The following is a 15,615-nucleotide window of genomic DNA, read 5'->3' on the forward strand; positions in this document are numbered from 1 at the left end:
AAAAGGGCTGTTGTTTGGCTGCAGGACCTGACTAAATAAGCTCTGAATATGTTTTGCACGTGGGACTAAGCATCAGATGTCCCCCCCCAAAATTGCCAGCAAACACAAACCCACTTTTTTTATTGGAAGCAAAAGGTAGACCATAGATCAGCTGCAGCTTTAGAGCTCTTTGAAAGGAGCAGAGCTCCTTCATTTGCTGTGCAGGAGCCAGCAGTGGCCCATTGAGGCTGAGAGCCTGCTTTTGGCCTCCCCTTTGGGAGCATCTTCTTTGCCCCCTCAATGTTAGTATAGCCATTTCTGTGTGGGCATGCACAGGGCTCCCTGCTGCACCCAGGGCTAGTGGCTGTTCTGTGCCCTCAAGCATGAGTCTTGATTGCTGTCTCTTAGCACTTGTAAGCACTCGTAAGTACAAAAGCTAATGGTCACACTTGCAAGAATAAACTAATTAAGGCGAAATGCTTAAGGCCTTCGTTTTCTGCTCAGCCTTCCTTCGGTAAGAGCAGGCAGTAGACCTGAAACAGTGCCTGATCCACCATAAGACTGTCAGATCATTTACTCCAGCCCTAGGAGGTGCCAGCCAAAGGAGTTTGGTGCCAGTACAATGCTCCACTGGCATGGCTCCGGCATTCAACAACTGCAGCTTCCAGCCGTGAAGCTCAGCTGAGAAGATGCTGCGTGTAGAGTGGAGCAGCATCGGTCCTGAGCTCCAGAACAGATGTGGTGCAGTGAGAGGACCCTGATGGAGAAAACCAGACCCAGAGCAGGAGGAAAATCAACTGCGTGGTGAATGTAAAGGGCTGTGAACACAGAGATTGGGTAGCACAGTAACCTCGTGTTTCTCTGGGTGTTGAAGACATCTGAGGGTGGGTGAATGCGTTCCTGAAGCATCCCAGCTGTGAGACCAAACTTCACTGCGGGCTTAGCTCTCAGGACCATATCAAGCTTGTTCCTTCCCGAGTCTGATACCACAAGTCGAGTTCTGTGCTCTGGAGATGGTACCAAATCTGTGCTTCCACGAGCAGAAGGAAAGTTCCTCTGCACACTTTGTAAGGGACAGTTTAATTTCATAGGTGAGCCTTCAGATGATGGTTTTGGTCTTGTCTCTATTTGTTCAGGAGTGAGTTAGCAGTAAATCAAGGTGCATTTCCCCTGTAGGGTTTCCTGTATGTCAAAGCCATGTTAATTCTCTTTGATTTTCTTCCCTTAGCCCCAGCCATTGCTGCAGATCCTTCCTCTCTTTGTCCCCTTGGACATCAAAGGATGGCAAGGGGACAGCCCTGGCGAGAGGCTCCTCCCTGCTCATTAGCCTCCATAAAACAGGAACTCACCTTGGCTAGCAGTGCTGGGAGTCCCATCCTCCTCCTGGCCACTCTTGACACTGGATCTCAGGAGGAAGGACTTTTGCTTGTTTCAGGACATCAGACCTGCTTTGGAACTGGACTATTTTGGCTTCCCTTCTGAGAGCTCTGGTGGCTCTCTTGGCCCTGTGAGCTTCTGGACTCCACAGTACATGGAAAAATGCAAGCTCTGCCAGGTAAGTAGAGGACTCCTTCCTTCTCCTTACTGTGTGGAAAGATCCTGGATGTATGCCAAGGCCTTACAAGCATTTTAGAAAGAGAACAAGAAGCCCTGAAGGGTTAGCAGCATTTATAGTGGTGAGTGTGGCTGCAGAGAGTTTCTAAAATGGGGTGGGTTTGTGTAGGAAGAGGGGAGAAATTGTGGATCTGTGTGACCTCCAGGTGGCCTTCTGCAAGGTAGCAAAGGTTTACTCAGAGCAGTGCCCAAAACTTCCTTCCCTTTTCCCTTGTCCAGTATGACCTGCACCAAAGGCTGGAGATGTTCTTTGTGTGTGTTGTTTGGCACCCTGAGTTCTTCATGTTGAAGGGCCCAGAGGTTTGGAAGTGTTTTGTTATCCTGCTGCTAATGGTTCTGCCTGTGTTTGCTTCTGGTTTTTTGCTTTGAAAGTCTGAACCCCGGGCAGGCAGATCCCACCTCTGCCAGGCAGATCCCACCTCTGCCAGGCAGATCCCACCTCTGCCAGGCTCATGGCCAAACACAGGAGTTTTGTGATTTCCTTAGGGTTTTATTGATGATTTTCTTCATCAGTCTATCTCATAACCTGCTGGTAACCAGTTCTCTGTGGGCTGTGTTTGGACTGGGCACAGCGAAAGCTAAGGCCCAGGCCAGGGGTGCTGCGTTGGAACTCCAGATTCAGCTCTGGGCTTTGGTCCGCAGCAGCAGGCAGCAGCCCTTTGCCCAGTCTGTGGCTGTGGTTCATGTGTTGAAGGTGGCTGGGGGTTCTCAGCTTCCTTGCACTCTGCAAAGGGCTGCTTCATTCCTAAGCACAACACACGTGCAAGGGCTTGGATCGTTTCCACCTCCTCTGTTGTCCTGGGGTTTGTAAAGCGGTTCCCACTGCGCTGAGCTGGTTCCTGCTGAGTGAGCTCTGCCACTGCAAGGCAGCTTTGAGCTGAGAAGCGAAAGGACAATAAGGAAAGCAAAAAAAAACCAATTAAAACCCAGGCTGTGTTAGGGTAAAGATCCCAACTATCCCAGAAGCCATCACATTTTTCTTGCTGAGTGGTTCCTGGTGTGTAGGAGCCCAGGCTGCAGGCGTGCCCAGGAGGGGTGAATGCTGCATTCGTGGAAGCACCACAGTCTTGTCAGTGCCAAAAAGCTTTCAGGTTCCCTCCAGGTTTTTTTGGGGGGTCTTCCTGATGACCTTTGTGAGAGAATGTGGTGGGGCTTGGGTGTTAGCAAGGTGAATTTCTCAGGTAGCTTTGGGTCTCGGTGTGCATTTCTGCCCTGTGGGCACGGGGGAGCTGCTGGTGTTTGGCTTCTTCCCTGGTGAGATAGCAGCAGCAGCTGTAACACAAACTGCCTGAGGGACTGCAGTGAAGGTGAGCTTTGGCTTGGTGCTTCCCAGGATTGCAGACCTGATCCCATACATTCTGGGAAGGCTGCAACAACTTTTTGTGCCATGGTAAGATAGTCTCAGTAACTGCCAGCTAATGCAGGGACTGCTTTGAGGCAAGTGGATTCTACTCCAGACAGTATCACTGACCTGACTCTCATTTCTCTTCCTTTCATTTCTGTCTCCAACACAAGGAAAAGGCTACCTGCAGCTTATGCTAGGCACAAAAACTAAAGGGCAAACTGCTCTTATTTTTGTGAGAACTGTAAAAACCAAGCATGGAGGAGATTGAAGAGCTCTCTGTTTCCAGTGCCTTTACCCCAGCAGCTGCTTTTCCCTTTTCAACCTCATCTTGGCATAAAGGATGTGTTTCAAAACGTGCCACATGCAGGGCTAGCACCAGAAAGACAACAACGATGCTTTAAGCATAGCTTAGAACTAAAATTCTTGAGAAAATGTTTAAATCTTGGGAAAACGACTGAAAAACAAAGTTACAGAGAGGAGGAAGCACTAAGGTACAGCTCTAAAGTTCTTGGACAGCCTGGCACAGAGCTCAAATCCCAGCCTCAGGCACCTTTGTGGGGGAGTGGAGTGTGAGCCCTGGCATTAGTTCTGCAGGCACAAAGGAGCAGGGAATCAGAAGCTCCTCACAAGCCAGGCTCTGGCTCCGTGAAGGAAATCCCAGGTGGCTCCTGCAGATGGATCCCCTCTGCTGCAGCTGATGGCACATGGCTGGGTGTAGGCTGTATGGATCCACCGGAGAGCTCAGCCCTGGCTGGGGCCAGATCCCCACACCGACTCCTGGCAGGTTTTCAGCCTCAGGCTGTGCACACACAGCCTGCAGGGGGACAGCCACGACCTGCATTTCAAAACCTTGGCTGCAGTGTTCACTCTGAGCAGCTCTTTGCCCTGTGCCCCGCAGCCCCTGGCTCACACAGGTGCATTTGGGTGAAAACCAGCTTAGAAGATTGGATTATTATTATTATTAATTCCCCCTTGAACTCCTTTCATTTCAATATCTCCTGATTTGCTTGGAAGTACCCCTTCAAGAAGGGCTCCTCTGAGCTCTGCCTGGCTGTAGGCTCGTTTGATGGCGCTGGAATTTGCTTAGCAAAACGTTAATGGTGAATTCATCTGGGGAGGGAGCGAGCATCTGTCGGAGCTCATCCGAATCTGTTTGCATGTGTCTGTGACTGGATGAGTCCTGTGGGAAATCAGCCCAATTTTATTGTAACTGCTTCTGATAGGTGTGCTGCACCGAGCCACCCAAGGCAAGCCCTCTCAGGCAGCTTTCATGTCTCTGCAAGAGGATATGGGGGAAGCTTTCGTAGGAAGATGTTAACAGGCTCATCTTGGAGAGCAAACTAGGTGTCACTTCTTAGCCACTTCATTAATGTTGGATCAAAGCAGGAAAAAGGGTAGGGGATTTTTTGTTCTGTTTTGTTTCAAATGCCTGAAGACTTTACAAACAGACAACATTCTCTTTAAATGGTTTGGTTTGGTTTTTCACTTCCTAGCCCCCAGACTCAGGTTGTGTTGTTTCGATGGCAAGTTGGGGGCTTGCTGGGGAAAGCTGATTTCCCCTGAAGTCCTCCTCTACCTTTCATGCTTGTTCTTCTGAAGACACTTCATGGGAAAGCTGCAGCAAGGGGAAAGTTCCATTCTTCCTGCTAAGCTGTGAATAAGACCTGCTCAGACTGAGGCAGGGAATTATTCTCCCTTTCAAACAGCCACACGCGGCTGGCTGGCCCCGAGCTGAAGACAGACCTCCTCCAGACCACAGCACACTGCCTGCAAAGTCTTACTGCCCACCAGGAGCTACTCCAGGTTGTGTTTTGACCTGAAACAAAACTGGGTTTGCATTTTGGGGTTGCACCTAAACCCCAACTCTTTTTCTCTCTTTGTTTTGTTCCACTGGGCTGTTCCAGCAGGGCAGCAGCAGTGCCCTGCGTGTGTTACAGTTACTGAGTGGCTGTAGGAGGACCTGAAGCCAAGCAGCTTTGCAGAGGTACTGGGTATGATGAACACCAAAGACAATTCCTGCAGAGCAGCTAATCCTCTGGCTGTAACAGAAAGTGCAGACAGATTGCAGGCAGCTCCTCTGATGGAGCTTCCACCACTGCCAGGAGCTCCCCAAGGGTCTCCATCTCCAAGTCCCATTCAGAGCAGCCATCCTCTTCAGAATATTCCATGCTCTGGATCTGTCACCTCCCTTTCTTGCCTTCACAGATGCTGAGGTCTCCTGTCCATCCCTTCCTCCTTCATCCTGTGGAGAGGTTTTTTTCACCTCTGCTACCACCTACCTTTCATTTTCTCCCATTACTCCCCGGTACACTTAAAGCCTTTCCAATCCTTTCAGCTCTCATTTTATTCTCGTGGTGAAGTGTTTTGTCTAACCTTGACCACACCAGAGCAGGGCTGGAAGTGGATTGTGGCTACCTGCCAGGATGATTGTTTTGGAAGAGAGGAAGTCAGGGTAAGCTCGTGTGATGCACAGATCCTTACCAAAGCCTTTACCAGCTAAACCCACACCTGCTGGAGAAGCCTTTGTGGCTTCTCAGCCTACTCAGGAACAGGTTTTTTTTCTTTTGGAGAAAAAGAGTGGCCTTGTTGTGGGAGGTTTATTTTGGCACAGACTCTGGGTCTTGGCAGCACCTAGGAGCTTGCTGGGTGACATCACAGCCTTCAGCCCCACCCCGAGCTGAGCCAGCACTGTGCTGTGCGGTGCCTGGGGGCTGAGGTGTCCATGGCCAGGAAGGAGGGGTGAGGGCCAGAGGGGCCCGGTGTGTCCCAGCAGCACCTGAGATCCAGCAGCTCCTTGTGCTGCAGGGAGCTGGGAGGGCCAATGTGGATGCAGAATCCCAGGGCCCTGTCTCTGAGCGGGAGGCTGCTGCATGTCAGTTGCCCTCCTGCCTGCCTCAGGTCGCTCTTCTCTCTCTTCTGGTAGATTTGAAAGCTCCATGTGAGGCACTTCCCTCCCCCAGCCTGGAGCCCTACCCACAGAGCTCCATCGTGGTCACCCTCGAGGACATGGATCTCTGGATGAAGTTTCATCAGATAGGCACCGAGATGATCATCACCAAGTCCGGCAGGTGAGGGGAGCAGGAGAGCTGCCCACACTGCACCCCCTCCAAGCTGTTGTCCAGCACTCAGTTTTGGACTGGTGGCCATGTAACCGGTTTTGGAGCCAATGATGCACATCTCCCTGCCCCTGGCACTTGCAGGAGGTGGAAGTCCAAAGTGCAAAAGATCACCGTGGGGCTGAGGCGCTAAGAAAAGTTTTGTACTCTTATCTCACCACTTAGCACTGATGTGCCTCCTGTCCCTGCAGGGCTACCCTGGGAAGTGCCCCAGGCCACAGGCAGCAAGCAGCAGCATCTGAGCAGTCAGTGCCTGGGGCTGAGCCTGCGCTGGCAGAGGGGAGCACGGCACAGAATTGTAAGGATCTGTGCCTGCAGACTGAAGTGGGACTGAGTCAGGGCACTGTGGAGCTTGCAGTGAAAGGATACCAAAGTGTGGCAGTGTGATGGATTGTGTCAAAGCTGCTGTGAGCTGAAATAATCCCCTTGGGGAGGGAGGGAGGGAGGTGTCAAAGCATTTTGCAGTCAGGAGATGAAAGTGGGTGGGGGGTGGGGGCTACTGGAATGGGGAGCTAGAGGTGCTCTGAGGTGATGCACATTTTCTACCTGTGCTGGAACCTGTTCTCATCTGTCCTCCAGCTCTGTGACAGCTGCAGAGGGCTGGTGGTCCATCTGCAAACTCCAAACAGTTTAAGTTCCCCACTATGGTGTTACAGGAGTCAGAGGAACAAAAGCAGCAGCAGTGCCACAGGCCTTCAGTGACTGCTGCCCTCTTAGTGCCTGTGCCACCCAAGGCCATAGGGCTAGACAGAACATGAGTGATGCAGGAGAGTGGTCAGGAGCTGGCCTGTGGAAGTGCTGCCAGCACAGCTGTGCACAGTAGAAGGTGAAGCTGACATCAGGCAGCAGGCAGCTGACGGAGCAATCCCTGTTCTGTGTTCCCTCCTCCAGACGAATGTTCCCACAGTGCAAAATCAAAGTTTCTGGCTTGATCCCCTATGCCAAGTACCTCATGCTGGTAGACTTTGTGCCAATGGACAACTTCAGGTACAAGGTGAGTGCTTCCAATGGCAGTTCTTCTGTGCTTCCATCCTTGTTGGGAAGAGATTCATCTTCATGCTTCCCTGGCCGGGAAATGAATTGTCTGTGGCCAAAGTTCAGGAGTAATTGGTGGATTTCTTTGCCTCCATGGAGTTATTTGTCAGTTTGGCTTGGGGAGCAGCTGGAAAGGTAACTTCTTCTCAGTGGCAGAAGTACAGTTTTAATCATGACTAATGTCAGACTTCTCTGACAGCTGTGGGGAGAAAGGGAGCTAAAAGGATGCCTGAACTGGAGCTGTGTCAGCAGCGTGATCATGGCTCATGAGAGGGAATCTGCTGCTTGTGCTTCAGAGCAGGCCATTCAATGGGCATGAGGCAAAGGGGCTGGGGTTTTCCTGCAGTGAAGGTAGGGAGGTGTTTATGCTCTAAATGTGTCCTTCCCTTCACAGTGGAATAAAGATCAGTGGGAAGTTGCTGGAAAAGCAGAACCTCAGCTCCCTTGCCGCACCTACGTCCACCCAGATTCTCCAGCTCCTGGCAGCCACTGGATGAAGGAACCTGTCTCCTTCCAGAAGCTGAAGCTCACCAACAACACTCTGGATCAACATGGACATGTAGGTTGGAGCTGGACTTTGTGCTCTGCTCTCTTGGCAGATCCAGGGAGGTTCTCCTTCCCCTCTACTCTACCCTGCTGAGACCTCACCTGCAATATTGCATCCAGTTCTGGGCTCCCCACCTCAAGAGGGACAGGGATCTGCTGGAGAGAGTCCAAGAGAGGGCTATGAGGATGATGAGGGAACTGAGCACTGCCTGGTGAGGAGAGTCTGAGAGCCCTGGGGGTGGTTAGTCTGGAGAGGAGAAGGATGAGAGGGGATTTAATCAATGTCTATCAATATCTGAGGGCTGGGGGTCAAGAGGGAGGGGCCAGGCTCTGCTCACCTGCATCCTGTGACAGGACAAGGGGCAATGGAGAGAAACTCCAGCACAGGAGGTTCCACCTCAACAGGAGGAGGAACTTCACTGTGAGGGTCACAGAGCACTGGACCAGGCTGCCCAGAGAGGCTGTGGAGTCTCCTTCTCTGGAGACTTTCAAACCCCATCTGGATGCATTCCTGTGTGACCTGTGCTGGATCCTATGGTCCTGCTCTGGCAGGGGGGTTGGACTTGGTGATCTCTGGAGGTCCCTTCCAACCCCTAACATCCTGTGGTTGCAGGTGGATGTAATGGGAAATAAGTGAAACTTGTGAGAAACTGGGTCATGTGGGAATTGAAAGCTATCCAAGTGCCCTTCCTTCCACCCTGAGCCCAGCCCTTGGGCCCCCTTAGCTGCCTGCTGGCGAAAGCTTTGGTCTGCACTGTCACTGTAGGGGCATGGTGGAGACCCCCAGTCCCAGGCAGGCAGCCCTGGATAGCAGTGGAGGCTTTGCACAGTGTGTTGGCTGTGGCTGCACCTGGAAACTTTCTGCTTTGTCTGTCCCTGTGCCAGATCATCCTGCACTCCATGCACCGTTACAAACCTCGCTTCCACATTGTGCAGGCAGATGACCTCTTCAGCGTCCGCTGGAGCATCTTCCAGGTGTTCAGCTTCCCTGAGACTGTCTTCACCTCTGTGACTGCCTACCAGAATGAGCAGGTACACTGCACAGCCTGCTCTGCAGCACCTTGCTGCCTTACTCTCTTTAGAAGCCTTGTAGAGGGAGGTGTCCAAGCTGCTCACTGCTGGGTGCATTCCTGTGCTCCTGCTCTGGCAGGAGGGTTGGACTTGATGATCCCACCTGGAGAGTACTGTGTCCAGTTCTGGAGCCCCTGTTACAGGAAGGATCTGGAGGTGCTGGAAGGTGTCCAGAGAAGGGCCATGAGGATGAGCAGAGGGCTGGAGCTGCTCTGCTATGAGGACAGACTGAGGGAGTTGGGACTGTTCAGTCTGGAGAAGAGAAGGCTCCGAGGAGACCTAATTGTGGCCTTCCAGTATCTGAAGGGGGCTACAAGAAAGCTGAGGAGGGACTTTTTAGGGTGTCAGGGAGTGATAGGACTGAGGAGAATGGAGCAAAACTAGAAATGAGTAGATTCAGATTGGATGTCAGGAAGAAGTTCTTCCTCATGAGGGTGGTGAGACACTGGCACAGGTTGCTCAGGGAGGTGGTGGAAGCCTCTTCCTTGGAGGTTTTGAAGGCCAGGTTGGATGTGGCTCTGAACAACCTGATCTGGTGTGAGGTGTCCCTGTCCATGGAAGGGGGGTTGGAACTGGATGATCCTTGAGGTCCTCTCCAACCCTAGCAATTCCATGATTCTATGATCTCCAGAGGTCTCTTCCAACCCCTAAGATGTGTTCCTGTTCCTGTGGTGAGTGGTGGGAACAAACAGACACTTTGTAGCCTGCTCTGGGATGGGATGAATCCTGCACCTTATCTGTATTACCTGCACTCAGAGAAGCCTACCTGCAGCAGGAAGCATGGGCAAAAGGCCAGATACAGACACTCAACCTGACCCCTGCATGTTAGGAACAAGTTCTTTACCATCAGGGTAGTGGAACACTGGCACAGATTGCCTAGGTTGGTGGCTGGGGCCCCATCCCTGGTGATACTCAAGGTGAGGCTTGACAGGGTTCTGGGCAACCTGATCTAGCTGAGGATGTCCCTGCTGACTGTAGAGGGGGTTGGGCTAGATGACCTTTGGAGGTCTCATTCAACCCAGATCATTCTATGATTCTATTTCCCTAGCTGACTGAATCCCACTCAAATCCCTGGTGACCCTGGCACAGTCAGGTCTCTCTGTGTGTCACTTCCCAATCAATAACGGGAGCTGCTGGGAGAGCCCAGCTGCTGTGGCCAAGGCATGCCCCAAACCCTCAGGCCAGCTCTTGTGGTAAGCACTGAGGCAAAGCTCCTGAAACAGTAAAGCACCTCACCAGTGCCCTGTGATTGTGATCCTTGGCCCTTTTCTTTCAAGATCACAAAGCTCAAGATTGACAACAATCCATTTGCCAAAGGCTTCCGTGAGCACGGGAAGAACACTCGCAGGTAAGCTGAGCTGGAGCTGACCTGATTAACAGCTGGAGGTCCCATGGGAATTCTGCCTACAGCCACTGGGCAGAACCAAACCAGGCTCTGCAGTACCTGCTGCCGTTTGCCTGGATCTGGGAACGCTGTCCCTCTCTGCAGCCTCCTCCCAAGAGACCTGGGGAGTGGGAGGAGATGCAGAACCCCCTGCAGAAATGTTGGAGCCAAGTCAAATCCGAGACCTGCATTGTCTTGCAAGTTGGAGCTAGGCTGGGGTCTGAGAGGAGGGCAGCAGGGAATGCAGGGGTGGGTGGACCACTAGATGGATAAGGAACTGGCTTGATGGCCGCACCCAAAGAGTGGCTGTCCATGGCTCCATGTCCCAGTGGAGGCCAGGGACAAGCAGAGTCCCTCAGGGATCAGTCCTGGGACCAGGCTTGTTCAACATCTTTGTGGGTGCCATGGACAGTGGCATTGAGTGCACCCTCAGCAAGTTTGCTGATGACACCAAGCTGTGTGGTGCAGCAGACAGGCTGGAGGGAAGGGAGGCCATCCAGAGGGACCTTGACAGGCTGGAGAGGTGGGCACAGGCCAACCTCATGAGGTTCAACAAGACCAAGTGCAGGGTCCTGCATCTGGGTCGAGGCAATCCCAGGCACAAATCCAGGCTGGGCAGGGACTGGCTGGAAAGCAGCCCTGAGGAGAGAGACTTGGGGGTGCTGGTGGACAAAAAGCTCAACAGGAGCTCTCAATGTGCACTTGCAGCCCGCAAAGCCAATCAGCTCCTGGGCTGCAGGAGAAGTGTGGCCAGCAGGTCGAGGGAGGTGATTCTCCCCCTCTACTCAGCCCTGGTGAGACCCCACCTGGAGTACTGCCTCCAGTTCTGGAGCCCCTATTACAAGAGGGATATGGAGGTGCTGGAAGGTGTCCAGAGAAGGGCCACAAGGATGATCAGAGGGCTGGAGCACCTCTCCTGTGAGGACAGACTGAAGGAGTTGGGGCTGTTCAGTCTGCAGAAGAGAAGGCTCCAAGGTGACCTAATTGTGGCCTTCCAGTATCTGAAGGGGGCCTACAGGAAGGCTGGGGAGGGACTGCTCAGGATCTCAGGTAGTGATAGGACTAGGGGGAATGGAATGAAGCTGGAGGTGGGGAGATTCAGGCTGGATGTGAGGAGGAAGTTCTTCCCCATGAGAGTGGTGAAGCCCTGGAATGGGTTGTCCAGGGAGGTGGTTGAGGCCCTGTCTCTGGAGGTGTTTATGCCCAGGCTGGATGAGGCTCTGGCCAGGCTGATCTAGTGTGGGGTGTCCCTGCCCATGGCAGGGGGGTTGGAACTAGATGATCCTTGTGGTCCCTTCCAACCCTGCCTGATACTATGATACAAGGAGATGGTGGGGTCTGTCTGGGATCAGCCTGATGCTTTGGTTTGGAAGCTCCCTCCTCTCCTTTTCCTGTGTGTGGAAAAGCAGCTCTTCAACAGAGCATTCTGTCAGCAGGAGGGAAGGTGGAGACCAATACCAGTGGCATCTTCTGTCTGGTCTGAGGGCAGCCAATGGAGGAGGTGAAAAGCAAAGCCTTAAATGCAGCCAGAGACTGGGAATAGAGAAGGGGAGAAAAAAGAAGTTTGGTTTGAGTTTGGTTGGGGTTTGATTTTGGTTTGGTTTGGTTTTGGTTTGATTTGGTTTTTATTTTGTTTTCTCCAGGCAGAAAATGTTATGAAAATCTCTGAGACTTTGTTTCTCTGTTATTCTATGCCTGGGGAAAAAAAAACCCAACCAACCAACCAACCAAAATCTCCTTTCCTGATTAAAAAAGGGCAAAATGATCTCTTTCTCACTGAAACTTTGGAAATGTCTTTGTCCTCTTACCAGGATGATTTCTGATGAAGCTTAGCCTGGGTTTCCATTTAGGAAAAGGCTGCTTGCAGGTGGCAGAGCCACCCTGCTGTACACAAACCTTTGTGCCAGGGAGCATGGCCAGCTTCAGGCTACACTGACACACACTCAGTGCCAGCCCCTCCGGTGCCAAGCCTGGCTGTGCCTTTGGAACAAACCTCCAGTGGGCTTCCCCTGTCCTGGTTTCTCCCCAGAACCCTGGGGGGCCAGGGCTCTGGCTGATGCTGAGGGCTGGCAGCATGGTAAAAGGTGTGTTGCCAGGGTGCTGCAAGTCCCAGGATGTCAGAGAGGTCCATCCCACCTTTTTGTCCAGCATCCTTTGCAGATTGCTCTGGGCAAAGAGTTTCCCCTGTGCCTTGTTTCTTTGCAGGGAAGGACGAGCCAAGGGCCACAAGCCCAGCCCAGCCAAGGGCCAGAAGAGGAAGCTGCCAGAGGAGAAGGAGCCTGGTGCTGAGGAACGTGGTAATATGGACCACAACCACCCCAAGAATCAGTTCCAAGCAGTGTCCAGGCTACAGCAGGGAGAGGACACATCAGCATGGCTGTTGGGTGGCCTGGGGGAAGGGGGTCCCTAAAGAGTGCTCTGTGTGGCTTTGGGTCTCTGACTCTCTTTCTGGGAATGATCCCCAGGAGATTGCTCACAAGTTGCTTGTCATTCCTGACTGCCCACCAGCTCTCTCCCCAGCCTCCCAGCCTGGCCCTGCTTTGTTCCACCTCTGACTGGAGCTGTGCTTTCAGGGCATTTCCCTTCAACAGCCATGGCAGCTTGCAGCATCACCCACTGCTTGCTTCTTGGCGCTCAGGGGTGCCAGCGGCGCTGTCTGTGTGGCTGGGTTGGGATGCAGAGGTGGGAACTGGCACCATCCTTTCTCAGGTTGGATTTTTAAGCTTGATTGTGCCTCTCTGCAGTTCACAGCTAAGGAGTGAGGACAGGGCAGGACTGAACACCAGTGTCAAGGCAGAAGAAAGCTGGAAAGGGCCAGTCCCTTAGGGCTGTGACTGCAGAAAAGGGATTGCTTTCCCCTTCTCCACCCTGTGCCTAACAGCTGCCAGCAGCCCCTTGTGAGCTCTGCTTCTCCTTCCCCCTCCTCACCTTCTCCCCTTCTCTTTCTTTTCCCTGTCGTGAGTCAGGTTTTGATAAAGATGAGAATGTGGATGTGAAGGAAGAGAGTAACCCTGTGGTGGTCAGCAGTGGGTACCCCTTCTGGGTCTCAGAGCAGAACAGCAGCCAGGCCTTCCCCGCAGCCTCGCCGGTGCCAGCTGACCAGAGGGAAGGGCTGCCCAGGGAGCAGCAGGTGCCAACGCCGTCCTACCAGATCTACCGGTGAGTGCCACCTTCTGCTGCTCCTGCCCACAGCCACCCTCAGGCTGCTGGGGTTCCTCCTCTGCTGTTGGGTATTTCCTAGGGAGAGCAGCCAGTGGCTGCTGGGTAGCACACCCAGGTGGTAGGTGCTAGACTGGCATGGAAGCAGCTCCATAACAAAGCCTTTAAGATGTTGAGTTGCTGGAAGGTGTCCAGAGAAGGGCAACAAAGCTGGGGAGGGGTTTGGAGCACAGCCCTGGGAGGAGAGGCTGAGGGAGCTGAGGTTGCTCAGCCTGGAGAAGAGGAGGCTCAGGAGAGACCTTACTGCTGTCTACAACTACCTGAAGAGAGGTTGTAGGCAGGTGGGGGATGATGGTCTCTTCTGCCAGGCACCCAGCACCAGAACAAGAGGACACAGCCTCAAGCTGTGCCAGGAGAGGTTTAGACTGGATGTTAGGAAGAAGTTCTTCACAGAAAGAGAAATTGGCCATTGGAATGGGCTGGCCAGGGAGGTGGTGGAGTCACCATCACTGGAGGTGTTTAGGAAGAGACTGGATTGGGGTGCTTGGAGCCATGGTTTAGTTGATTAGATGGTGTTGGATGATAGGTTGGACTCAATGATCTCAAAGGTCTCCTCCAACCTGGCTAATTCTATTCTATGCTATTCTATTCTTTCTGAGTCCAGGCATGCTCATGTCCTAGGAATGCTCTTTGGTTCCCTGTCCTGGAAGGCTCCTCCAGCCAGCTCTATGCTTGTCCCTTGGAGGAGCCATGGCGAAGGAGTGGCAGGATTCTGGTGACCTTTCTCTGCTTCTCATTGCAAATTCAGTCATGAGTTACCAGTGAGCCCAGACTGCAGCTGAGCCAGGACTAGGGTAGTCAGTGCTTACCTTCTGTGGCATTAGTCTCTCGTGTGAGTGACGTGCAAGGCTTGGCCTAAACTCCACTCTGGCAGCAGGACGAAGCAGTAGGCAGAGGGGAGAGGGCATGCTGAGAACTTGCCCTGCCTTTGCCCAGGGGCTCTCTGTGTGGGTTGCCAGTGGTTTCCTGCCAGTGACAGGTTTGACTCTCTTCTCTCTGCCCTCGGGGGCTCAGGTTCCACGAAGCTGGGGACAGCCAGCAGCCTCCCAGCCGTGACGCCGCAGCCTTGAGCGACTGCCGGGCACGGTGCCAGCCCTCAGACCTCGCCGCAGCGCCCGAGCACGACTCCAAGCAGCTCCCCGAGGGCTTCAGCAGCCTGCCCCCCCTGCCCCCAGCCCTGCCTCCTCCCCAGGACTACACAGGAGTGGTGAATGTGGCTCTAGACTCCGTGGGGAAAGCCGGGCCCCGGGCACCCCTGTACGGTCCCTATGGCAGCGACCAAGGCCTGGGGCAGTGGATGGTCCCTGCCCACAGCCAGTACAGGGCAGTCAGCTACTCGCCCTTCTCCTCAGAGTACAACGCCCAGGGGGCTCCAGGACATGCCCATGGCACCATGCCAGAGTGGAGCCAGTACCCCCTGTTCCCCTATGCCTGCTGGTGAACTGTGAAGAACCTTCCCAATGGAAAACAAAAACAAAAAAAAAGGAAAAAAAAAAGGAGAAAAAAAAAAAAAAAGGAAAAAAAAAAGGGGAAAAAAAAGACAATTGTAAATGAGATCAGATTTGCTCAGGGCTGCTGGCCCCTGGAAGGGGGCTGCTGGCCTCCTGAGGGGGCTGTGTGGCCTGCAGGCAGGGGTGGCCTCTCAGCACTCTCACCGTATGCCACTCACTCAGTGTGTATGGACAGATGGCTTCCCCTCTGCACGGCAAGGCGTTGTCTCTCCGCAGACCCGGGAGGCTTTGTGAGCACCAGGGCCTGGTGGTGTCCTGGGGAAGGCTGTGCCCTGGTCTGTTCAGGTGCCAGGTCAGCAGTGTGCCCTGTGCATAGAGCAGAGGTGCTGAGCTTGGGGAGGCAGCCCTGTGCGGCACTCGGCTGCAGCGACTCTTCTGTTAGTGCCGCAGCGCATTGCTTACTGCTTTTGTGCCACAGCTGTGAGACAGAGGGCAGCCAGGCACTTCCCCTCCAGCTCACAGGAGGATGGGGGTGAGATGTGCAGCCTGTGAGGGAGGGTCAAACTTCAGCACAGAGCCCCACTGGCCCATCAGAGGTAGCACCCAGGTGACTTGTACCTGCTGTGCAGCGACAGAAGGCTGCTGACTCACTAAAGGGCAATCTGGATGCGGACAAAAACTCTGGAGGAGAAGGTTTTCAACCCCAGAATATTGTCACCTCGTGCTGTCCAAATGCCAGATGCATGCAGGCAGGTCAGCTGTTACAGGCTGCCCTCTGTGGCTCAGCAAATGGCTCTGCCTCTGATCTCTAACAGTGGGGTTTGCCACCACTGTTTTGTGCATCTCGTGAAGCAG

General features: G+C 53.4%; 1 protein-coding gene across 1 annotated transcript; it reads left to right on the forward strand.

Annotated features, from left to right (window-relative positions):
• The first annotated feature begins 1,425 nt into the window (after nucleotides 1–1,425).
• On the forward strand, nucleotides 1,426–14,855 carry LOC137450500 (T-box-containing protein TBX6L). Its single transcript, XM_068157105.1, has 9 exons — nucleotides 1,426–1,534; nucleotides 5,862–6,006; nucleotides 6,946–7,048; nucleotides 7,484–7,648; nucleotides 8,521–8,667; nucleotides 9,984–10,054; nucleotides 12,296–12,387; nucleotides 13,057–13,249; nucleotides 14,324–14,855. Exons 1-9 carry the CDS (start codon nucleotides 1,519–1,521, stop codon nucleotides 14,748–14,750), a joined length of 1,359 nt encoding a protein of 452 aa, XP_068013206.1. The 5' UTR covers nucleotides 1,426–1,518; the 3' UTR covers nucleotides 14,751–14,855.
• Nucleotides 14,856–15,615: the final 760 nt, after the last annotated feature.

The sequence above is a fragment of the Melanerpes formicivorus genome, unplaced genomic scaffold (genome assembly GCF_026170545.1).
Source record: "Melanerpes formicivorus ecotype bairdi unplaced genomic scaffold, bMelFor1.0.p_v2 SCAF_36, whole genome shotgun sequence".
Taxonomy (NCBI): Eukaryota; Metazoa; Chordata; class Aves; order Piciformes; family Picidae; genus Melanerpes; species Melanerpes formicivorus.

What these genes read in the sequence shown, in the direction of transcription:
- LOC137450500 (XM_068157105.1), top strand. An exon ending in TGGACAACTTCAGGTACAAG is followed by an intron (nt 7,049 to 7,483) that starts GTGAGTGCTTCC and finishes TTCCCTTCACAG; the next exon opens with TGGAATAAAGATCAGTGGGA. An exon ending in GCCTGGTGCTGAGGAACGTG is followed by an intron (nt 12,388 to 13,056) that starts GTAATATGGACC and finishes GTCGTGAGTCAG; the next exon opens with GTTTTGATAAAGATGAGAAT.